This window comes from Eptesicus fuscus, chromosome 12 (assembly GCF_027574615.1).
Source record: "Eptesicus fuscus isolate TK198812 chromosome 12, DD_ASM_mEF_20220401, whole genome shotgun sequence".
In the NCBI taxonomy this organism is placed as follows: Eukaryota; Metazoa; Chordata; class Mammalia; order Chiroptera; family Vespertilionidae; genus Eptesicus; species Eptesicus fuscus.
This window is the reverse complement of record NC_072484.1, coordinates 44,182,511-44,207,767: the sequence shown is the minus strand read 5'-3', so window position 1 is coordinate 44,207,767 and position 25,257 is coordinate 44,182,511. Positions and strand designations below refer to the sequence as shown.

Sequence of the window (25,257 nt, the reverse complement as noted above, 5' to 3'; positions counted from 1 at the left end):
CTCTTCAGCAAGAGGACTGGATCTGTGGGATCACTCACCTGGGACCCCGGCACTCAGTTCCCCACACTGAGAAAGCTGATTCTGGAAGATGCTGCCAAACACCATCTCCACACACTTTCTCAGTCACGTCCTGGAATTATCCCAAGTGACTATAGTTCTCTCCTGCCACCGCTCCTCGACCTTCAAAAACCTCTCAGTAAAGGAACAGGACGTCATTTATGTATCATTTGACACTTGCTTTGGTCACATGCCTGCTGTAGGCCTGGTCCTGTTGGTCATATCAGGAACACTTCATGAAGACAGACAGGTTTCTACTCTGATAAAGCTGAAACCTAATGAGGGAATGGCGAACAGAGAAATAAATCAGATCATTTCAGATACTGACAAAGGACATGAAGAAATTAAACTGCAGGGATGTAGTCCCGGGGACTTTGAAGGCCACTTAGTTTGGGTGGTCAAGAAGACCCTTCTGAGGAGGGGACGTCTGAGCAGAGACAGAACAGAGAAGGAGGCAGACAAGACATCGCCTAAGAAAGAGCATTAGGTGGGGCAACAGCTGCTGCAATAGGTTCAAATCGGGATGCACGGGGCTTGTTCTGTGGGAAGGAAGCCAGTGTGATGGGACTAGTGAGTCTCAATAGTGCTGAGTTTGCCCCCTGGGGGATTCTGGGCAATGTCTGGAGACACTTTTGTTGCCACAGGCGTGGGAGGGTGCTAGTGGCAGCTAATGGGTATGGTTAGAGATGACTCCACACGTCCTACAATGTAGAGAACAGCTGCCCATAAGAAAGAATTCTCTGGACTAAAATGTCACTGGTGCTGAGGTTGAGAAGGCTGGACTAGAGGGTGTGCATGAGGGTGGGAGTGGAGAGGCTTCAGGTCAGACCAAACTGGAGATGCCCCCTAAGGAGCTCCCATGAAAGACTTGCGGAGTCCTCTACACTTTGAAATAACGGTTTTGATGGGAAGCTGATGGTGGTACCACAGTGGAACCTCGCCAGAAGCCCAACTGAAGGATAATGGCTGCCTGGACAAGCAGGGGAGATGGACTAAGTGATGGTTGGGGCATGTGTTCAGGATGAAGGGGACAGAATAGTTGATGAACTGGCTGTGTGGAGTGGTGAGGGGAAGAGGGATCAAGGATGACTCCTGGCATTTTGGCTGGAGCATTTGGAGGGTCCCTTGTGACGTTTTGTCATGAGAAAGACTGAGAGATTAGGATTCATTCGGGTAGGAAACCAGAACTTCTGTGGATGGGATGAGTTTGTGACACATAACAAACACCTACATATAGATACATAGCAGACAGCAGGCTGTCACAGTAGAGATGGTACTTAAAGTAGATGAGAGACACTAAAACCCACCAACAGCATGCCGGTTTATATCAGATGACTCACACAGCAATATCAAATTCAACACCATTCTGTTTGCATAGAAAAGGCTGGTTACGCTGGGCCCGCGTGGCTCAGTGGTTGAGCATGGACCTGTAAGCCAGGAGGTCACAGTTCAATTCCCAGTCAGGGCAAATGCCCGGATTGTGGGCTTGATCCCCAGTGTGGGGTGTGCAGGAGGCAGCCGATCAATGATTCTCTCTCATTTTTGTTGTTTCTATCTCTCTCTCTCCCTCTTCCTTCTTCTCTGAAATCAATAAAAATATATTTTTTAAAAGAAAAAGCTGGTTCTGCTCTAATGATCCATGATTTCTAGAAGATGCATTTCTAGAACATTAATTTTAAAGAGGTAAGAGAACAATTGATCTAAGAAGATATGGACAAATAGAGAACGCTGCAGCAGAAGCAGGGAGTACCAGAGCTCAGAGAACTTGAACTTCTTGCTGGTGCTCCAACATGACATAGGTGAAGCAACAGTTCCCCTGGCGGGGAGGCTGTTACCCCACTTTTCCATGGGCCAAGCAGCCCCTGAGGCCACTGCAGAAAGCGCCCCTCTGTGACACCTTTTCTCCTGACCTGGTGGCTGCTCTTTTCTGTGCATTCGAGACCCTTGAAGTTAAGCCCTTCTCACGAGCTAGTGCCTGACGTCACCAAATCCTCTTGTGGAATCTTATGACTGTGTTCTCTGAACTCCCCTTTTCAGACCAAGTAACTAAAGCACTGGGTTATTAAATTGCCAAGGTCACCCCGCTGATCAGAGGCAGAGCCAGGATCTGAACTCAGGGCTGTCTGTTCCAGAACTCCTGCTCCTATTCTTTTTTCAATGACTTTCTCCTCCACTAGCTTGTGAAGTCCTTGCGGGACAAGATATGCCAGGCTGGTGAATGCCAAGTGTCCTGGGTTTGTTTGCAAAGCACCACACATCTGGAACTAGTCTTGACATGTAAAATCTGACCAGGAACTCACAGGTGCTGGATTTCAGTCTCTAGGAATTCAAAACACATGCCGTTGAAATCTGCTGTCAACTGCTAGCCACTTAAAGGAATATTTCACAGAGAGGAAAAGTAAAATCTTGATTTCCTTTCTCCAAGTTGAGATGTTTAACCGTTTAAGAATCAGCCCAAAGTGCTATTGGAATGTTTTCTTTACTGAACTTTTCTTTTTTCCAGAAAGAAAGAAAAAAAAAACACAAAAACTTAGGGTACTTTTCCCTGTTGTGGCTGAGGCTTTGACCCTGCCACTCTCCCTCAGGTAACATGGCCCACCAGCGGCCCTTGACTGGCTGCTTCCTTTTTTTTTTAATTGATTTCAGAAAGGAAGGAAGAGAGAGAGAAAGATAGAAACATCAATGATGAGAGAGAATCATTGATTGGCTGCCTCCTGAACGCCCCCCACTGGGGATCGAGCCCACAACCCAGGCAGGTGGCCTTGCCTGGAATTGAACCCAGGACCCTTCAGTCCGCAGGCTGACGCTCTGTCCACTGAGCCAAACCAGCTAGGGTACCTGCTGCTTCTGCTCCACGTCTGGGAAACAAGGCCACACCCTCCCCCATCGCTTAGCTCCCTACCTCTTGCTCCAACTGTTCATAAGTTTTCATCAATGTATTGATTAAATTAATGTTTGCAATTATGTAATCAATGGTAGCAAAGAATTTCACTGCAGTGTTATTTGCAATAGCAAACAGCTAGAAACCATACCAATGACAACCGTTATTGATCTATTTTATCACATTATGGTACATTCCCCTGACAGAATATTACCATCTTTTAAAAATGTTTACTAAGAATTTTTAGTAACAAGGAAAGATGCTCAAAACATGATGGGGGGAATGATATTGAATATAGCATAATACCAATTATGTATTAAAAATGGTGCTTAGAAAAAAGACTGGAAGGGACGGTTAATGTGTCAATGAGATCATGGGTCATCTTTTTGCTTCATTAATGTTTCTATGTTTTCCAGCTTTTGTGTGTGCATTATGTTATAGTCAGAAAAACAATACTGAGTCTATTTTAGAATGTGTCCATGGCTTCCGGAGCAAGAGAAGACTTTCTTCCAGGTCTAGCACCTTTGTGAAGATGGTCAGTCATGTCTAGCGCTAAGAAAGAATGGTACCAATTAAAAAGCCAACAGGATCGTGGTGCTTACAAAGCTGATGCATTATATAATCTAAAAATTAGGTTGGAAGCTTATCATGTGCCAGGCACAGGGCTAGCCCCTGAGATGCAATATCACTAAGGCAAGGTCTCTGCTTCAGGAGCTTACCAAATGAGAGGTGCCCATTTAAAATCTTGGAATGATTCCCTTACTCCACATCCTTACCAACACTTGTTGTTTGTTGATTTATTGATGATAGCTATTCTGACAGGTCTGAGGTAGTATCGCATTGTGGTTTTAATTTGCATTTCTCTGATGATTAGTGACATTGAGCATCTTTTCATATGTCTATTGGCCACCGTATGTCCTCTTTGGAGAAGTGTCTATTCAGGTCTTTTGTTCTTTTTTTAAATTGGGTTGTTTTTTTGGTGCTGAGTTTTATAAGTTATTTATAAATTTTGGATATTAACCCCTTATCTGATGGATCATTGGCAAATATATTCTCCCATTCAGTGGGTTGTCTTTTCATTTTGTTGATGGTTTCCTTTGCTGTGCAAAAATTCTTTAGTTCAATGTAGTCCCATTTGTTTATTTTTTATTTTGTTTTCCTTGCCTGAGGAAATATATCAGAAAAAATATTGCTACAAGAAATGCCCTAGATTTTGCTGCCAATGTTTACTTCTAGGATTTTTATGGTTTCCAGTCTAACATTTAAGACTTCAATCCATTTTGAGTTCATTGCTGTGTGCAGTATAAGAAGGTGGTCTAGTTTCATTTTTTTGCACATGTCTGTCCAATTTTCCCAACACCATTTATTGAATAGACTATCTTAGTCCATTGTATGTTTTGCCTCCTTTGTCAAATATTAATTTATTATAAAGGCATGGATTTATTTCTGGGCTCTCTATTCTGTTCCATTGATCTATGTGGAATTTAATGAACAAACTGAACTACCAAGCAAAATAGAAACAGATTCATAGAGAGAAGGCAGACAGCTCTGGTGGGGGTTGGGGAGGGGATTCAGCAAAAAAAAGAAAAAGAGAGAACTCATGGACATGGACCACAGTGTGTTGATTGCAGTGGGGAGGAGGGTGGGTGGAGGTTGTATTAACATTTAATATTACAAGATACAACAAAGCTGTGTTACATAGAATAATTCAATCTTACTCTCACTAGTCCACTGTTAAAAAAATAAATGTAAGGTCTACTTGTGGTTAAAAAATAAAAAGTAAAAATTAAAAAACCTGAAAATTAAAAAAAATCAAAATCTTGAAATGAGAAAATAATGTGTAAACAAGGATGGGCCCACACCCTTAAAGATGAATACTTCCCTCTTACCACCATCTTAAATCTTTCTCAGGATTATAGAAGAGTAATAACCTAAGTGGGTCTCAACTTTTTGGCAAAGCTGTCCCCTACCTCGGAAGGTCTGGCTGCAATCCCCCGTTCCCTCCACAGAAGGTCAGGGAACATGCCAGGCCATTCCCCAAATGGCTCGTGCTGGAGCCTTACCTCAGAGTTAGATTTAACTCCTTCTGTAAAAAAAAAAACAGCTCCCTATCCACAAATTGCATGGTACGCGACAGGTCTTCCCTCCGCAGCCATGAGGCCTCTGCAGGGTGCTGTAATCTGCTTGTGACACCCAGGCTCCTCCCCAAGTACAGACCAACCCCTACACACTTGCGGTCCTGGGAGCCTCCCCTTCCCTGGACTTCACAGGGGCAGCGAGACCACAATCCTGTCACCAGTACTAGATACACAGATGCCAAAACAACAGCCACAAAATCCCAAAGCCACCTTTCTTTCTTTTAAGCTCAATTTTGGAAATTGCATCCATCTAGAATGAAAAGGTCCCAAGCTCTCTGAAGTGCTGACAATCCCTGCAGCACCCTGTGCTGGTGAAACAGGCAGTTAGATGCCAATTCACCCTAAACTCAAGCTCTGTTTGAGTGAGGATTAATCAGGGGGTTTATCTACTACCACGGGGCTGTGCTGGAAGCATGAGAGCTAGAACCTACCCAGGGTCACTAAGTCCTAGGGCTCAAGGGACCCATGGGGGGCAGGGAGCCGGCATTGACCTACCATTGTTCTCAGGGAGGGCTCTGTCCCAGGGTCTCAAACCTCTATCCTCAGTGAAAAACAAAGCTGGAATCTGTAGTGTGTGTGTGTGTGTGTGTGTGTGTGTGTGTGTGTGTGTGGTGCGTGAATTAATGCATTACACACGTGTTCTACCTGTGAAGATTCTCATCACAGAGTGATTAATAAAGGATGATAAGGGACCTGGAGCCACCCGTCTGGGCTCAAATCCCTGCTCTGACACTCCTGGCAGTGACCTTGGGCTGATCATTGGATCCCTCTGAACCTCAGCTTTTTCTTGTGTGAATCAGGATGATAAGTCTTCAGCTCACGGGCCTCCATGTGAGGCTCTGTGTGGTGGCGCCAGCGTTGTCCACTCACCTCCCCCTGGGGTCCTGCAGCGGGTCTTCATGGAAATTCGTTCCATCAGGACACGTCCATTTCATTTGCTGAGAAGAGTCCTCCTGGCAGAGAAAACCCCTGTAGGGTGCCTGTTCCAATTTTGGCTCCGTGAAGAAGGAGATGAAAGCAGCGAGCTCCCGGGGCCTGGCCACTGTGGAGACAACGGCACAGATTCAGTAAAAGCATAAATCAGCTACTTATCTGGACCCCATTTTCCACTTGTTGGAAATTTCTGGGGAGGTTCAGAATGAGTCACCCAAGATGTACCTTGTGCTATGCAGATGATTTTGAGTTAAAGGCAACAGAGACCTCGTGGGATCAAAAGAAACCACCTCCAACCCCCACACAACTACCTAGAAGAACTTGAATTAGGGGTCTTATCTATAATAAGAATCATCAGAGATAACCCTTTTGGACTTAACTCTATGGCAGGGCAAACTTTTATTTACTAAACACCTGCTATCATCATATGTAATTGAATTTGGCTATAGTCTCTTGTCAATCAGTCTCCTGCAGATGTAACGATGAGACCAGCCAAAGGCACTTTGAAGATAGAAGAAAGTCTCTTCCTCCCCCACATTTACTTGATACTCATTGATCATGGAGTCCATGAAATGATGGCCTGTCCTGGGGCCCATACCCAATTTTTAAAATGTATATATATTTTTATTGATTTCAGAGAGAGAGAGAGAGAAACATCAATGATGAGAAAGAATCATTGATCAGCTGCCTCCTGCATGCCTCACACTGAGGATCGAGATCACATCCAGGCATATGCCCTGACTGGGAATCGAACTGTGACCTCCTGGTTCACAGGTCGATGCTCAACCACTGAGCCATGCCTGCCGGGCCTTATACATGATTTGAAAGAGAGATACATGAAATGCCTAACCACAGTCAAAGTCATTCACAGTCATTAGCATATCCTGGAGCACAAGGTGGGCTAGCTTAATAGGACATTTTCCACAGCTCCAAATAACTACATTTATTAAGTTGAGCCATAGGAAATTGTGAATATGCAACCAATTTTTAGTCTACCTAAACAACAACTGGAAATGACCCAGTCTCCTACCTGTTCCCATGTTGTATGGCGTTCCAACAGCAGGACTCAAACAGCGAGGGAAGGTAATCTGCACACAGAGGGAAGGTCATCTCTGCAGACATATGACACCATAGTTCTCCTTGCTGTCTTTCAGCCACTGCCAATAACTGAATTAAAACAAGTCCTATTAATCACTCCAGGGAGGAAAATGATATTTTGTTGAATATGAGACATTTGAAAACGAATAGCTCTGGTTATTACTCTGTCAGAGAGAACTTCACATCAGTTAGCACATGGCTGGCTTAAATTTCTGGTCATAATCTCGCTGGGAAAACCACTGCAAAATGGAAAGAGGGGAAGGAAATAAAGAAATGAATTCACATGTCAAAAGACTCCCTGAGGAAGCCTTGGTTTCAGTCCTGTCTTGAAAACCCTTTTCCCTTGTCCAGGTCAGGAAGTGGAAGATGCACACATCTCAGGGTGAGCTGACGATGACTGACGCAGGGTATGGCCAATCCGTGCTTAGTCTCTTGGAAGGTGTCAATGATAATCCTACCCAGTAAGAACCACTTCCCACCCCTGCTGACAGTCCTGAGACTCAGGAGCTTGGGGAAGAGTGACTACCTGTACATTAAACACAGGAGTCCATACGCTGCTCAAAAGTCACCTAGCCAGTCCTAACTCAGGTACAGACAATTCCTCCAACCTCTGTCACAGTCATAAACCCCGTATAAAAAAACCTGGACACAAAGTTTGACAAGTGTGAGAGGACTTATGGAGACAGGGTTTCCAAATATTTGAAATCGGATTGGTGTTTGCATACATTGTTGGGTAGATATTTATGGTGCATTTATTGTATGATTACAATCAGCCCCACCCCTCACCCCCCAAATGAATGAACAGGACACAGATGTCATGGTGAAAGCCACAGAGCTGTGTGTTCAGGGGCTAGGGGACTCAGAGGGGAGAGGAAACATGAAAAACCATTTATTTAGTAAGCACCTGCCTTGCCCCAGCCTGTGCCAGCTGGCCTTGGTCTACATCTGTGGCATCATCTCACACCCTCTTGTCGGGGGTCACTGAGCTCTTACCACACAGACCTCCCAGAGCTGGCCACGCTTGCAGCAGGAGGACCCTCTTCCAGCTGTGGATCCGCCCCTGGAACCCCTCCTGGGAGAGAAAGGATACACTTGCACAGCCTTGCACCTCCCCTCTCTCTCAGAAACCCTTTTTCAGCTGCACCTCCAGGGAGTGCTCTCTGTTCCAGAGCAAGGAGGTCTACCTCAGGCACTTGCTGCAGGGCGTGTTTGGCTGATGATGGGGTTCAATAATTGGAAGCCCACTTACCATTCTCCACTGTGAGCTTTAAGTAATAAAGGTGACCTTTCGGCCCCTGCTGCTAATCTCTGTCTTATTTCCTCATTGGTTCAGAACCAGGGGCAGGAGGAGGGATGTCCCCTCCCTTGGGGGGCTGTGCCCTTGCAGGTCCTCTGCTTGAGATTCTCTTCCTCTAGGGTCTGTCTTCTTAAATATCACTCTTGATCCCATAGCACTCCTTCTATTTTCTGAAATAATCATGTTCATTTAAAAAATGTTTATTCATTGTTTCTCTCTTCCCTTAGGAAGGTTCAGGAAGCAGAACTGACAGGATTTGGTGACAGATGACAGGTTCTGCCAGAGTCAGGCTTGCAGGAGTCCTGGGCGGGAGGTGATCAGGAGGCATCGGGGAGTGGTCAACATGGGAGGTGGGAAGCCAGTCTTCATTGGAGGTGGGAAGCCAGTGTTGTCCCTCAGGAAGTCATAGACAAGTTTGAAGGCCACTGGGTGACAGGAAGAACTTCACACAACACTGATTCTCAATGACCACATGCAGGGTTGGGAGTTAGAGAATTCTGAACTTGGGGTTGGCCCATTGGCCACCTCCGACTGGGTGCAAGTCTACGCCCTGAGCCTTCCCCCAGCCCCTTACATTCTTAGTTATATGCGTCTCCGTGGTGGATTGTCATATGGTTTTTTTATTCATCTCACTGCACTCCACCCACCCCAGCACTTCTGCACAGAGTGGATACTCAACTTGTTCATGCAGGTGCTGGGCAGTTTATGAAGGAAGTAAAGGAGCGTCTATTTTTGGAGCTCCAGGAGGAAGAAACAAAAAACCACTCAGCAGAGCGACACAGCTTGGATTCATCTAGAAGCAGGCACTCGGTGACCTCTCGGTCATTTCCACTTTCTGATGCTCAGACTAGATTAAGGGGGCAGCAAAGGCAGTGCTCCGGTAACACTGGGAGGTTCACCGTTCCTGCCTGTTGCCCTCTTTCCCGACCCACACCAGCTCATCCCTTCGAGTGATGGAGAAAGAATAGGACAAACCCCAATACAATGCAATTCAAGTAATATCCTAGAGTGTTTGAAGAGTAGAGTCGTCATAGAATGTTGACATAAAAATTATATGCAAATGATATGCAGGCAGCATTGTAATAAATGCCTAATAAAGTTTCTAGTAAAAAACATCCTAATGGGTTTACCTGTGAGAGACAGTGGTTTCAGTGTTACTGCTCCTTAGAAAATGTATGGCTGGTTGTGCTTAGGGAAGCAGGAACGTGACACACATTCCAATGAGCTCTTTTTAACCCACTGACATGTTCTAGGAAAAGGAATATTTAAGTAGTCCTTAAAATGTATTATAGATCATAAAACAAAATATTTTGTGTGCATGATCTATCCCTGGCTTGCAGGGCAATTTCTACTGATTTAAGAACCTCCACATGCTAATTGTGGAACAGTTTTCTTAGACTCAGAAAAGCAAATGACCTCCAAGTGAGCTCAAGAAAAGTCAACATCTGGAGGTGCAACATTTGGAAAATTAACCTTAGTTGCTATTTCAATGTTCTTTCAATAGATAAGATTAGTAATTAGGGGGAAGTACAAGTCCATTGGAATAAGACCTAAGAAATCATAATGAGTAGAAAGTACTTGAATTTTCAATTTGAAACATTTTACTGCCACGTCTTTAGAGAAAGAGAGGTATGATAACGGGAGGAGTTGTAGTCATAAGCAGATGGGAGAAAATTCTCCAAGTGTTCTGCTGTTCCCCCTTTGAACAGGATAGAACATTGTGTTTCTAGTCTGGAATAAAATGAAGGCACTAATGAACCGGAGCCCAACAAAAGCAGTACTTGTTTTGGGCACTTCAATTCAGGGCAGGGGAACGGCATTATTTCCTACTTTATGACACAGCCCAGAAGACGGAAGGCAGTCTCGGGGATCCATTGCCCATCTCCTCCTGTCAAGGGTTCAACCTTAGTCTTCTAGAAGACAGGGGACATTATGTAGGGTTCTTCCCCCTCCCCGTCACCCTCAGGACTTTTCATTTAGTGATCAGGCAATGGGCTTTCCAAATTAAGGCCTTGGTTGCAATTTTGGTATTTTGGTAGTGGGGAATAAAAAAACTTTAAAGTCATCTTTCAAATGAATGACAATAGTGAAACAGAACAAAGTTTGCAGAGATTCATTTGCACAAAAGCTATGTTGGGGCTGAATTGAAAGAAAAATGAAACTCAATGACAAGAAATGAGAAAAACCTATTTTCTCTACCATTACTATATATATCTCATAACAATTCAATAGCTATTTCTCTAAGAGTTTTTAATTTAAAAAGGTACTTTTGTTGTGTTCCCAATTATTTTCTTTCTAGCCATCCTTAATGCTTCATTTACAACAATGACAAAAATACTTCCACTTAATTAAGGCTTTGCTATCCACAAATTACCTCAAAGGCATGACCTGGTTTATCACTGGGGAGGCAGGTAGGGTAGATACCACAACCTCCACACTTCATAAGAATTCTATCTCCTGAGGGTTGGGGATAATTCACAATGCCTCCTATGAGTGTCTGCATGGTAGTCACACGACCAAATGGGAAATGTTCACTGGGCAGTGCCAGCACATTATGGATTTTTATGGATTTTTCACCATGGGGCATGGGAAATTGGATGAATGTTGGGGATACTGACTCCCAGGTCAATGCTATGACGCCGGTTACACCTCTTTACATGTCCGCAGGTCAATTTCCCATGGGAAAACAGTGCGCATCCATTGTCCCGCCTTACAAAGCAGACTTCCACAGGTGCAAAAACAATAGTTTAATTATAATTTTCTACCTCCTCAATAGTGCTGGATTTGCTTTCATGTGTCTAGGAAAGTAAGTAACATAAATGTTTCTTCTGGAAGCCTAGAGATTGACGAAGGAACAAGCATTAAGGCCACTTCCACCCACCGTCTAACCTCACCAGCAGGTGGTGCTGTGACAAAAGCAATCGAGAGAAACCAGGGGCTTGAAGAACTGTGGACCTGACAGGTTGGGAGTCCTGGCTCCCAGTCTGATCCTAGTGCCATCTTCAAAGTCACTATTCTGTGGACACACGTGGTTGATGTGACACCAAACAACTTCTAGGGTCTTCAATTGGGGGCTGAGTCTACTAGCAAGGCTGCAAACCTTCTCAGAGCTTCTAAAAGCTTCTGCTCCAACCTCTTCCTTCCCCTCTCCCAGCAGGCGGAGATGCCCTGGCTCATATTCACTCCGGAGATTCCTTGGCTGTGGGGACCTTTAAATAGTAAGCACTTCACAGTTTACATATATTATCAGATGCCACCGTGATAAGAAGTGAAATAATCATGTTCCTGAAGTGAAAAGAAATTCTTTGTCAGAAAATGCCTGGGAGGTTCCCAGGCAAGAGCAAGGAGACTATGAGTAGGGCTCTGCCTCTTTGGCCACTCAACATGCTCCTGTTATCTTTTCATCTACATGCCTATTTACTCCAAGCTCCAAAGGGCAAAGTTTTGTCCTTAACCTCCACAGAACCTTACATGTAGGTGTGCTTACTGAGACTTAATGACACAATAAACAGAAGCAAGCACCGACTGAACTGGTGGGCTGTGGAAAACACCAGCACCAAGCTGTGCCGTCTCCCATGTCAGCCACAGAAGGTAGGAAATGAGGGAGGCCTCCACCTGATGGTCCCATTTGCTGCTGCCTCAGCTGAGCACAATCAGGGCAGCAAATGCTGACTCCTCTGGAAGGGAGTTGCAGAGAAATCCACAGATGTTCTGGGTCCCCTAAGGCAACAATGAACCCGGCCAAAGGAGGTTTAAGAACTGTGGACCTCAGAGACCAGCCCAGGTCTTCACTGGTATGAGACTGAGCGCCTCCCAAACCTGCTTCCCATCCACCTGGAGCAGGGCAAAGACCGAGGAAGGCAAGGTGCAGGTGAGGGCCGGCCGAAGACGGTTTTGCTGTCAGTGTAGAGCAGAGAGCTCAGCCTGGGCTTGAACCGTTCACAGTCTAGTCCATTGGTCACTGTCCCTTACTGGGATGAAATTAGCTTCTTTCGTGGCCTTAGCAGTTTTCAAAGAGCATGGCATGCATGTAGCCTGGCGTAATAAAGTATGGACATTACCAAGACGAGGCCAGGTCACAGATCTGACCACCAAGCCAAGGTACAGACAGCCCACCACTAAGTCCACAAGTTGAGAAATACTAATTGTCCTGTTACTAAACTATCCAGGTTCCACTTAAGGGCAGACCTGAAGAAGGAAGAGAGGAGACAGTCCTCTGGGAAGCTGGTTCATGTGAGACAGAGAAGACCAACAGTATCTCCAACACGTGGTCCACAAGGTGCAGGGTCGGGGGCTACAGTCTGTAAATGTGGCCAGTGGTCAGCTAGGAATACTGGATTTCCCATTGGACTCCACTGCACTGAGGTGATTTGTCCTAGTGCTGGAGAGTGAGCCCACCAGCTTCTGATTTTCACTATTCAAATAAAGGTATATTTCAAATAAAGGTATATTAACCTGTTCTTATGCTTAAGGGCCCCTCAAAGAATCGAAAATGGGAGTGGCTTTGTGAGAGAAGTTTTCCAGGGATCTCTATGTAACCTCGATCTACTTTCTTTATAACACCTACCCTTCATAATAACAACAAATAGAAGGGCTACAAGATCAATTATTTCTATTGTTAGTCATAAGGTCCATGTCCCGTTGGGTGTTTTTCCCTTTCAAACAAACAAACAAACCAAACAAACAAAACCCCAAAGGCAGAAATATCTGGTAACTCCAAATCCAAGCTATTATGACTGTCTGCAAGACACATCTGGCTGCTGAGACAAAAGCAGATGAGTGCAATACTTGTAAATTTTGCATTTATTATAACAAAAATTATGACATGTTCATCTGTGCATTCGGCTTTAATGTAACTGTTGGTATGTAAATGGTCTAACTGGACTCTACAATCATGCTGATTGTGGCAGCAGAAAGGAACACAATTAGAAAGTGTCTGCAAAAGTCAAGAGGCTGGGTAGGCAGGAGAGGACGGGAAAGGGCTCAGAGGCCCCTTGGGTGCAGGTTCCTTTCCAGTGGCCTAAGAGGCACCTTATTTGGATGGAAATGCTCTTCGCTGCTCAGCCTCATCATTGAATGAAGTAGTGTAGGTTAGGGGGTGGGTGTGGGCGGGAAGGCTCCTCAGAAGGGGAGGGAGGGAAAAGTCAGTTGTTTAGACTGTGTCCTTATGCCAAAACTACAAAACATCTGAAGCATCACTATACAACACGGAGCTATTTACAATAGAAATTTCTCAATCAACTGTTCTCTCAGAGAAAATTAGTGAATCCCAGTGACTTAAGTCACCTGACAGAGTAAAGCAACTCCTAGGAGTTAGTCTCCATATTCTACAAATGTCTATCATTTTCAAGACAAAAAAAAAAAAAAAAAGCCTTTCCCCCCAGAATTACAATATTATTAAATCAACGAGCACTGGCAACCTGCCCTGCCTTCCAAACAAACAAAACAATACAAAGCCATTTTAAAAAATATTACATTATCATTAACTGTTTCTCTGTAATATATTAAACCTTTTGTTCTTTGTTTTTACACATCTGATATGTTAGGAAAAGAAGTTAACAAATTTAAATCATATTGGTAAAGCATCACTAGAAGAAAAGTGGTAATTATTTTAAAAATCACCAACAGGAAGAACCTACAGACTAGCTGCAAAGACAGGTTGGGAGAGAGTCTGGGAGAAGGGCGTGGAGTAAACCCCTGGTTTAATGCGAGCCTGGGAGACTCTGCAACTCCGTCTTTCGTGGTTAGTTTATTAAGTGGCGCCGGCGGGTCATAGCGGTGTGTCGCAGTAGTCCGGCAGCGGGTCGGCCGGGCACTGCCGCGGCGGCTGCAGGGGGAGCTGCGCGGGCGGCGGCTGCTGCTGGTGGTGCTTCATGATCTCCTTGACCTCCTCCTCCAGCTCGGGCGGTATGATCAACTGATCCTCGGGATCTGGCTGGGCCGGGGCCGCAAAGTAGCCTCCAGGCTTGCGGAGCGGCGCTTCCGTGGCCACCTCTATCACATTGTGGCTCCTTTCCTGGGGCGCCACGGAGCCGTTAGCCCTCCGGCGCCCGATGGTCCCCAGGCTGGCGAAGTCCACCTTCCTGGGCAGCCCGGGCTCGTCCTCGTTGGCGCTGATGACGATGCCCTCGTCGCTGGCCTCGGCCGGCACGTGCAGCAGGTGCTGGTGCTTTTCCCTGTCCTTGGCGCGGCCGCAGTGGATGTCCACCTCCACCTCCACCCGGCTGCCGTTGCTGAAGACGCCCTCGATGGGTTCTTCGTCGTCGCTGTCCAGGCCGTTGTCGGAGAAGGCGCTGGAGAAGGTGGCGCTGGACAGCTGGCGCTGGAAGGCGCTGGACAGGCAGGCGGGGTGCAGCAGGCAGCGCTGCTCGCCGGGGTAGGCGGGGCCGCTCTCGCTCAGGGCCCCGGGCGGGGGCTCGTCCGAGGCTGTGGAGCCCACCTCGCTGCTCATCTCGGAGGTGGACAGCTCACTGCTGATCTCCGAGGCCATGCCGCTGCTGGACGACGGCACGCCCAGCCCGTCCGACGGCCGGTCCTTGATCACCATGCTGACCGAGGGCGGGAAGATGCCCGGGCTGGGCGGCGGGCCGGCCCCGCCCGCGCCCAGGTCGCAGCAGCAGAAGCTGTCCTCGGTGACGCTGAGCTGCACCACCACGGCGCTGAGGCTGTCGCGGCAGCCGTAGCTCTGGGCCAGGGTGCACAGCTTCTTGGCGGCAGCCAGGGCATCGGGCACGTTGCGCACGGCCCCCACGGCCTCCTCGATGGACAGGCTGTCCCACAGCCCCTTGCTGCCCAGGATGAAGAACTCGTCCTGGGGCGTCAGGGCCACGGACTGCACGTGGGGGCGCGGCACCACGCTGGGGTGGAGGAAGGTGTAGCCCAGGATGCGCGTGGACTCGGTCACTCCGTTCACCTTGCCGTCCTGGAAGAAGGGGGTTTCCAAGCAGACGTTAACACGGAGCCCACCCACGTGGCAACTTCCCTGGGCCTCCTGCCTGGAGGCCCCAGAGAGAGCGCTGTGTGCGCCCAAGGGAAGGACTGCCCTCTCTGTCTGATGAGTGGCCAGTGTCCATCTCTCATCAGAAACCAGGGCAGTGGCCTGGGCAGAGCAGAAACAGGAGGGACAAGAGGGACCATGTTCACAATGGATTCTAGCAAACCGCGATCTAGCCTGTCACAGCACCTCTCACAGCACCTCAGGGACGCCTCTGTAGCCACAGGAAAGGGCTTTCTGGAACAAGCCAGTCCTGAGCAGACACAGGCAGGTCTGGTCAAAATAATGCCCCACGCCTTACATTCCTCTCCATCAGCCCAGCAATCCCAGGGCCCCAGCAGACACTGCTTTACACTTAAGAAGGTGAAAAATAACAGGGGGAGAATCTCGGTGTGACTCACTAGGTCAGAATGCCCACGCCGGAGAGGCAGATGCTGAGGGAGAAGGGCCAGTTCCCATCACTTGCTTTGCTGATGGCAAAGGGAGAAGACCAAGTCCCTCAGCTTCGGATCAGTTGGGTTTGTTCCATTTAAATAATGAGTCAAAGTTTCGGACCATTTGCCGGTTAAAGACCTTTACTCCGAAACTAGAGGGGAGGAGGGGGTGACCCTGTGTACCGCTTAGTTCTTTATTAAAGTTCGAGGGTCTCAGGTCCATAACGTGCCTCTCCGTGACCCTGTTTTTAACAACTTTGCCAGGGAAGCTTCATGATGACAAATACAACTTTCAGCAGTGTGTGTCTAGGATGAGGTAACAGAGATGGTCCCCTAAAGCTGCTATTTCTTCCAGAGAATGGCGTTTCCTTCCCAACCCTACCTCCTTCCCTGTGTGGGATTTTGTGAGGTGTTTGATTGGTGTTCTAGGGGTGCCCTCTGCGACTCCACACACAATCCCACCATGATACTCTCACGAGCAGGCAGAGCTCGTAGAAGGAAAATTACCAAAATGGGGCTTCAAGCATGATTTTCAGCTCCCTTGACGCTACTGATGGAATTCTTTGCTCCCTGAAGTGTGGAACTGGCCAGAAATTACCCTTGCAGTTCTGCCCAATCCTTTAGCTCTTGCTCCCATCAGAACCAATGGTCTTGTGTCTGTGTGCGCATAGGTGCACATGTGTGTGTTTGGGGAGTGTGCCTCAAGGCAGAGAAGTAACAAAACCTGCAATGCAGACAAAAGTGAGGAAGACCTGGGGGATGGAGGGTGAGTAGGGGCTGGGAGGAGAAGGGTGGAAAAATGGGAGACATATGTAATACTATCAACAATAAAAAAGTATATTTTTTAAAAAGTGAGGAGAAGAGGCAGGGAAAATAGGAGAAAAGTTATGAAGCACAAACTGTGAGGCATTTATGCAGCAGAAATTGTTAGTCTTTGCATGGTGTAATGTTGAGTGTTTAATTCAATTACATCTGTCCCATCTTAGACTGTCTTCTCCCCGAGAGAGTGTCTATGATTTACTTTAATCCTCTCTGCTCCCAGACAGGCAGACAGGGAACTAAAACCAACCCACAGACTCATTTCTAGAGTCTCACAGTGGATCCCAACTCTTTCCTATCTTCTTCATAGTCCTTATCAGAGCCTGTCTGGACCCAACAGACTCATCTCTACTGAACTGTCTACCCGGTTACATAAGGCCTGTGGGTTTTTTCAACAATACAGACTGGACACCTCCCGCGGCAGATGTGTGTCTGCAGGGTCACTTCTATATCCCCCGTCATATGTCAGCGCCCACCAGGTGATAATATTGTTATGATGAGTGGGTGAGTGGAGTTGGGCTGCTAGTGCCCATGTGGAAGTTGTGCTGAAACAAATCCTGCTATAATGCAGACTGACTTATGTCAACCTTTCTCAACAGGGGCACTACTGACATGGTGGGCCAAGCAATTCTTTGTTGCACTGCTGCCCTGTACCCTGTAGGATGTTTAGCAGCATCCCTGCCTCTACATGCCCTAAGCACTGACCCAGTTGTGACAACAAAAATGTGTCCAGGCATTGTGAAATGTCCCATTGGGGAAAAATGGCCCCTGGCTGAAAAGCACTCACTGCCTTATTCAGATGGAACAGGAGGTATGACCCAAAGACCAGCGAGTTCATTTCCACAGATACAGTAGCCTACAGGACAGATATACTACTATTCCCACTTTACAGATGAGGAAACTGAGGCTTTGATGAAGGTTTGAAGGTCACAGCCACCAGCCCCAAAGCGAGGAAGGGATACCAACAGTGTGATCTCAGGGGTAGAGCCCTCACCACCAAGCAAACCAGTATCTCCCATGAGGACCAGATGGGGCAGCGCCACGGAGCACCTGGCACAGCCCGACACAGAGGGGCCATCAATAAACGGTTTATTATTCTATACAGTATAATGTCTTCACACCTATCCTACAAAAGAACTTGCTATATGACACCAGGGGTTTGGAATTTTAATTCTAAACCACCTTGAAAGAACATTCTTTGAAGGGAGATGCTCCCTGGCTGGTTTCTGCAGACCCCGGTCCTGTCCTCCTACCACCCGAACTCCCACCACCCGAGGAAAGTGGCTCTCTCCTCACCTCCGTGATAATGGCCTTGTGCTGCTTAATTCTCCTCAGCTCTTCCTCGCAGCTCATGACATACGACCTGGACAGAGGCAGCGGCTTCCCGTTCCGACAGAGGACCGTCTGGCACTTGCCCACATTGGCAGAGGTCAAGGTGAAGGATCCTCCTGGGTCCACAGGGTCATGCTTGATGTGACAAAGGACAGCAGCACCTCCAAGTTTCTGGCCAGCAGTTCCAAGTTTCCTGGAATCCAAAGAGAGGGTGTAAAAACCCAACACAGCCTGTCTTTATCAGTTTTGCTAATTCAATAGGGCAAGGAGGAAACAGAACCTGGAGGCTCGAGTCAGCCTCTCACCAAAGCAGGTGCCACTCAACTCCTCAGAGGAAAAGAGCCTGTGGAATCAACAGACACACCCACACAGAGGGGTCTGCTCACAACTGGGCAAAGTGTCCCTTTGCACTAAAGCCCCAGAGCTGATGTGCAAGAAAAGGGCCCTTGTGCGCTGTGCCCAGTCTGCTACCCCGTCAGCACACTCCAGAGACAGCGGCCACTGAAAGCCCTCCCACCCCTCTCTAAGTCCCCTCTGCTCCTGGGAGGGGAACTCTGCAAGGACCACTTCAATAGGAGCAGGTGCAAACACCCCACCCACTGACGCACAAACCTTAAAAGCACCTGACCACCCTCTCCCCTGCAATATGGATGATTACTTGGAGGAGCTCTGACATATTGGGCCGTCCACGTTCTTGCTCTAGATGGTGTAGACTTGCTGGATCAGTAATGCCAATTCTTGAACATTCACAGAAAGGACATTCTAGTAATTAAGCTCCACAGTGCTTTTATTCTTGACCATCCATCCACTGACTTACGCAAAGCATCAAATTGCAACCATCAAGGGGGCTTGAACTCCTGTTTTGAGCCCCATAGATGGCGGTGCCAACCACAATGATGCTGAGTGTGCAGGAGCACGAGGTGAATACAAACAGATGCTTGTTTACAAGGACAGATCCTCAGGTACTGCCAACTCCTGTCTCCTCTAGGTTAGCAAGTGGCAACACTAGCCATGGAAGCCAGGGCTGCCTACAAGCACGCACTAGCATCTTACACACAAAGAACATACAATTCTCCCAAGAACTGAAAAGGTCACACATCCCATATCCTATTAACAAACAGGGAAAATAAGAGGCCTACTAATGACCCTACAGATGGGCCAGTGGTTTGGGTCTCAAATCCTAACTCCTGAATATCCATGGCGGATTCGGCACTAGGCCCTGCCAATGCAGCACTCGCTTCTTACTTTCAAAGGCACATGATTGATCTGAGCAAGGCCAGAAATAGGGTGGCATCTGTGGGAAGTACAGCTGGTAACCCAAGTTCAAGGTTCTTACATTTTTAATTCTTATTCAGTGCTAGAGGGTCTATAACAAGCAGACACTTGGGGGGGTGCGAACGATGTGTGTGTGTGTGTGTTGGGGGGGGGGTTGGTGTGTATGCGTGTACATGCTATCTATTTGCTATCTAATTCTGGCTGCATCTTCTACTAGCTTTTAGAGCAATGCACCTCACCTCTCTTCCTCTAAGTTTCAACCAGTAAAATAAGAACAGTAATACTACCTATCCCACTGGGTACAATTTATGGCACTGAGGTATTTGGAATAATAACTAGTACAAAGAAAGACTCACTGATATTAACTATGAGCAGAATTTAACTGTACATGTCCACTGAAAATGTGAGTGACAGAGGTGAGTCTAGCAGCAAAGGGGTGAGTCTAGCACCCCGCCCTGGGCTGCCTCTGCTGAGTTCGTCAAGAGGAAGCAATTATTCATTACTTAGGGCAGTGGTCGGCAGACTCATTATAGTCAACAGAGCCAAATATCAACAGTACAACGATTGAAATTTCTTTTGAGAGCCAAATTTTTTAAATTTAAACTTCTTCTAACGCTACTTCTTCAAAATAGACTCGCCCAGGCCGTGGTATTTTGTGGAAAAGCCACACTCAAGGGGCCAAAGAGCCGCATGTGGCTCGAGAGCCGCAGTTTGCCAACCACAGACTTAGGGAAACTTTAAAGCCTTCTCCACTATTCCTTAGCAGATACCTTTTCTACCCCTATTTCAAAGATGTTTCCTCTGGCAGATTATCAAGGGAGAGAAAAAATAGTCATTGTTCCCATGACCTTTAGAGCACTCTTCACTTCCTGGTCCCACATAGGCAAGTGTTTGAGTGCAATATTAATAGATAGGCAATGTCTTTACAACGTACAAAGCCAGTAGAGAATGAGCAATCCTTTGAATGAGAGAATGCTTATACCATTCAATCCTAAGAGTTACAATTATTCTAAAATTTATATGGTGACCATAAGCTCCAGACTAGTAACATTGACTTAAAAATTTAATAAGGGGGAAAAACAACATATGAAGAATGATTTAACTTCCAGCCTAAATTTCGACCATCTCGTTTATAAAGGACTGCACTGTCTTGAACCAGTCATAGTATTTCATAAAGATGAACAATCTGAGACAGGAAGAGTCAAAGAGAAGTCCACACACCAAAAGGTCTAAGGAGCCAATCAATGATTCTCTCTCTGGAGCTCGAGTGACTTGGGGGAAGTGGGAAATGTGTTGTAAGCAAGTGTGAAAACCTGGAATCATGACATGCCTGTGAGGTCATTCTAGGAGAAACTAAATTCCTGTCATTGATGTGGCCTCTTACAAAGTGGTTGAAATACCCGTATGTCTCGGGGAGCACAGTCCATTCCTGATGCTTGGGCAAAACCAAATTGCCTGAATGCATCTTTTTAAATATATATTTTTATTGATTTCAGAGAGGAAGGGAGAGGGAGAGAGAGAAATATCAATGATGAGAGAGAATCATTGATTGGCTGCCTTGTGCATGTCCCCCACAGGGGATTGAGCCTGCAACCCAGGCATGTGCCCTGACCGAGAATCACACCATGACCTCCTGGTTTATAGGTCAATGCTCAACCACTGAGAAACACTGGCTGGGCACCTGAATGCATTTGTACTCCCACATTCAACAACAGTGCTTTGAGATTACTGGGCATCTATTTTTCTAACCAGAGGCTAAACACTCAAAGAACAAGAAAACACACAGTAGAGACTCTTAATTTTACCTTTGCATGACAACGAATGTATTGACCATGTACTCTTCTTCATTTTTTGTTTTCTGTAGCTCTTCCGCCAAAATGTCACTCATAGTACATTGGAGAAGGTAGGGCACCTCCACATTCCGGTCTCCATCAAATACACCATACAGGGCCTCCCGGTTGTCACAGAAGTTATTCACTGACAGGGCTGCCACACACAACCTGCAAGGCAAGAATGCTTTTGTGCTAAGTCCAATCTTTCCTTCTCCATGCCCAACATGACTCTATAACAAGCAGACTTGTCTATCCCAGTCTTGTCTCTTTCTTCATGACTCCAGACAGATTAAGAGTAGGTCAACGAACCCCAGCTAATTTTTATCAACTAATGTCTGTAAGCAAAGAAGAATGATTGATACATGCTCATGCTTCACACATGGCTCCCTGGACCCTTATCTCCTGATGAATTATTTTAAATGGTAGTGAAAAGAAAAAAAGAGACACGGGAAATAACATGATTACAAATCCATATAACCATATTCATTCACATAAAGTTATTAAGAGAAATTCCACATCAGGCAAAAATGGAGTAACAATAAAACACTGGAGAAATATGAATATAGGAAAAGTATATAAAAATACTAGAGGCCTGGTGCACAAAATTCGTGTACAGGGAGGGGGTGTCCCTCAGCCCAGCCTGCACACTCTCCAATCTGGGACCCCTCTCACAATTCAGGACTGTTGGCTCCCAACCGCTCGCCTGCCTCTGCCTGATTGCCCTGAACTGCTTCTGCCTGCCAGTCTGATCACCCCCTAACCACTCCCCTGCCAGCCTGATTGACGCCTAACTGCTCCCTGGCTGGCCCGATTGCCCCTAACTGCCTTCCCCTGCTGGCCTGGTCACCCCTAACTGCCCTCCCCTGCCAGTCTGGCTACCCCTAACTGTCCTCCCTGTAGGCCTGGTTGCCCCCAACTGCCCTCCCCTGCTGACCTGGTTTCCCCCAACTGCCCTCCCCTGCAGGCCTGGTCCCCCCGCCCCCAAACTGCCCTCCTCTACTGGCCTGGTCACCCCTAACTTCCCACAACTGCCCTCCCCTGAAGGCCACCTGTGGAAGCCATCTTGTGTCCACATGGGGGCAGCCATCTTTGACCACATGGGGGCGGCCATCTTGTGTCTTGGAGTGACAGTCAATTTGCATATTACTATTTTATTAGATAGGATATGAATGGTCTCAAATTTTGAGTCCTTCACTATGTAACTCAGGCCATCCTGACATCAACCATATGAACACAGGTAGTATTTTTAGTGCCATTTTACAGGTGAGGAAATTAAGCCAAAAGGAGGCTGAGTAATTGCCCAAGGTCATACAGCAAATAAGCACAGAGTCCAGATGGAAAGCCTGTAGCCCGGCTCTTATCTCAGCACTGTCCAACTCCTGCCTCCATTTATTCAGAAGAGTAAGTCATCCCAAGTTATATGGCAATTAGAGGCAAAGTGAAACTTAATAATATATTAAATCATCTTCTAATTCTGTCTTCCCTCTATAAGCTCTCCCTGCTAGTCAAAATGGGGCAATAAAAATGATGTTTTTAAAAAAGTACAGTGATGATTTTTCTTTTCTGCCGAAGTTTCCCATTTGTTGTTTAGTTTGAGGAAGAACCTAACTTATCTGATTAAAGCTCCCAGCTTGGGTTTTCCGGAGGATCTGCAGTAACCCGGTAGGGAGAGACAACCACAGTTCTCGCCTCCCCTCAAGATAGCAAGCAGCAAGCTCCTTGTTCACATAACCCTCTATCTACAAGTCTAAAAACAAAACACCCGAGAAGCTTCCGCTGGCAGAACCAAAGGTAAAAAGGTGAAGGGACATAAGTGAGGGCCGGGTGACGTGAGACTGCTGAGGTGATGGTGATGGTCCAGTTGTTGGTCGAGGTGGTGATTTGCAGGTGGGTTCACTTTAGGATGATTCCTAGAGCTGTACACTTATCACTTGTGTACTTTTCTGTACCTACGCTATACTTGAACATAACATTTTTCAAAAAAGTAATTGTGGAAGGATTAATTATGTAAAAAGGAGATTAACTGATCATTGCTTTATTAATATATATGAATGGATAATACGTTTTAATATCTAGAGATGTTTTAAAAACCAATCTTGGACTTCACATTGGTGTTTGTGAATTCAAAAGCAGTTTCACATACTTGTGTTTGCAAGCAAGACATAAGGTCTTTTAATCTAAAAAGAAAGATCTCTAAGAAGGAACTTCGAGTGCTCCAAAGAATGTATAATTTCTCCCCCTCTTCCCCAAACACAATGACATACAGTGCAAGGCACACAGAAACAATGCACCAGAGCCCAGGCACCACTGGGGGCACATGGAACAGGGGGCTGAAGTGGGGACTCCTCTCCTTTTGCCAGCACAATGCCAAATCACACTCTTAAAGAGGAAAGGACCGTGTGTCAGATCCAGAGCTTGAGCTGATTCTGTTTTCCATCCCAAAGAAAAGCAGTCAGCAACAACCACAATTCCACCTTTCATTTTCCACGGAAGGTATTCAGCTATACAATGGTTCTCAAACCTGGGTACACATTAGGATCACCCGGGGAGATTTTAAAACATTCTGATTTAATGGGCCATTGGTTGGAGAGTTTTTTTAAAGTTTGTCATCTGATTGATTATCATTGCACCCAGGGTTGACTACTAATGTTAGCTACTATTGGATCGTCCCCCACTTCTGTTCTTCCCCTATTCTCACTATGCTGTGTCCTTGTACCTTAGCTAATTAAATTGTGACTATCCTAATTTATATTCTTACTTTTCCAGTACTAGTTATTATATTAGCGCCTCTTAACAAAAAGCAAGCAAGCCTGAAGAGCTAGATTATAATTCTCAGGAAAATCAACGTTTGCATACAAGACAGGGAAGGTTGGTGAGAATAAGGAAGTAAAAGAAATTCAGACAGACACGTCCTGGTGGCAAGACAAGAAGCTGACACTATAGGAAACAGATATCAAACTCTTGCCAAGCTCATTTCAAAGGTAGAAATAGCTCAACAGAACCACTCACTGGTCAATAACATAAATGATGTCAAATGTGGACAATCAAGGGTACTTCTTTTAACACGATCCATTTTGCTGGGCAAACAGGCTTCAGAGAAAGAGAAAGGGGCTTTTAAAACGTGCAGGGATGCATTTCAATACTTATGCCTTCTCTAAACACTGGAGTCTCAGGCAGATATAATGAGTCAGTTACACTGTATCCCAGCAACATCTCTCACAAAGAGAAAGTATGTGATGCCGAGTAGGGTTTAGCTTAATGTTCAAGTAAGTCAGGAGATGCCCTCACTTTGGGGAAACATGTTCAGAGAAACCTCACGTGAGGCCAGTGTGTGATGGCACTGGGTTTCTTTCTACCCCAGGAAAGAAGGAAAGGGAGCAGGAGGATTTCATTCCTAAGCTTCACCCACTCACTTGTTTTTCACTCCTGAAGCTTCGGTGTAGCCATGGCTCCACACAGCTGGGGCTCCAGATGCATCTCCTGCAGAGGGCTGATCAATCTTGAAACAGCGGATATTACTAACAAGAGAAACAGAAGGGACAGGAATCAGTAAAACTAAACATGTACATGTTGCTCTCTTTATCCGAGAAATGAAAAACACTTGCTAAGCACTCTGTACTTACCATTTCTTACTGTGGTTAAAGTGTCTGAAATATATATTTTTAAATATTTTATTTATTGATTTTTTTTTAGAGAGAGTGAGAGAGCAAGAGCAAGAGATTCGTTGTTCCACAAATCTGTATGCATTCATTGGTGGACTCTTGTATGTGGCCTGAGTCGGGATCAAGTCTGCAATCTTGGCATATCGGAAAAGTGCTCTAAGCAACTGAGCTACCTGGCCAGGGCCTAAAGTGTCTGAAATATTTATCAGCAACAAGAACTCGCTACTATTCATAATAAAAACAAAGGGTTAAATATCCAGAGCATGAAAATTTGTTTTTATCAGCATTCTACTGGTATGTCAATTATTAGACTGTTGCATACACTGCACTAGATGGCTGCTCTCTCCTGGGAATAAAAAGGACAGCTCTGAACCTTTGCGTGAGAAAAGGAAATTAAACATGAACACCCAGATTTGTAAAGATGGAAACCCAAGTCACAATTTATATTGTGTTTGGATGATGTGAGAGAATTCTGCAACATTCATCCTCAACACCAATTTCTGCT

At 46.1% G+C, this 25,257-nt stretch overlaps 1 protein-coding gene across 1 annotated transcript in view; it reads right to left on the bottom strand.

Moving 5' to 3' along the window:
* Window positions 1-13,189: 13,189 nt before the first annotated feature.
* PHLPP1 (PH domain and leucine rich repeat protein phosphatase 1) overlaps window positions 13,190-25,257 on the bottom strand; it is a 196,885-nt gene continuing 184,817 nt past the window's right edge. The window contains exons 14-17 of the mRNA XM_028139399.2: window positions 24,504-24,608; window positions 21,064-21,258; window positions 17,948-18,176; window positions 13,190-15,326 (exon numbers count right to left, since the gene is read on the bottom strand). Coding sequence (XP_027995200.2) covers window positions 14,175-15,326; window positions 17,948-18,176; window positions 21,064-21,258; window positions 24,504-24,608 — 1,681 coding nt within the window. The 3' untranslated portion in view covers window positions 13,190-14,174. The remainder of the gene's footprint in view (window positions 15,327-17,947; window positions 18,177-21,063; window positions 21,259-24,503; window positions 24,609-25,257) is intronic.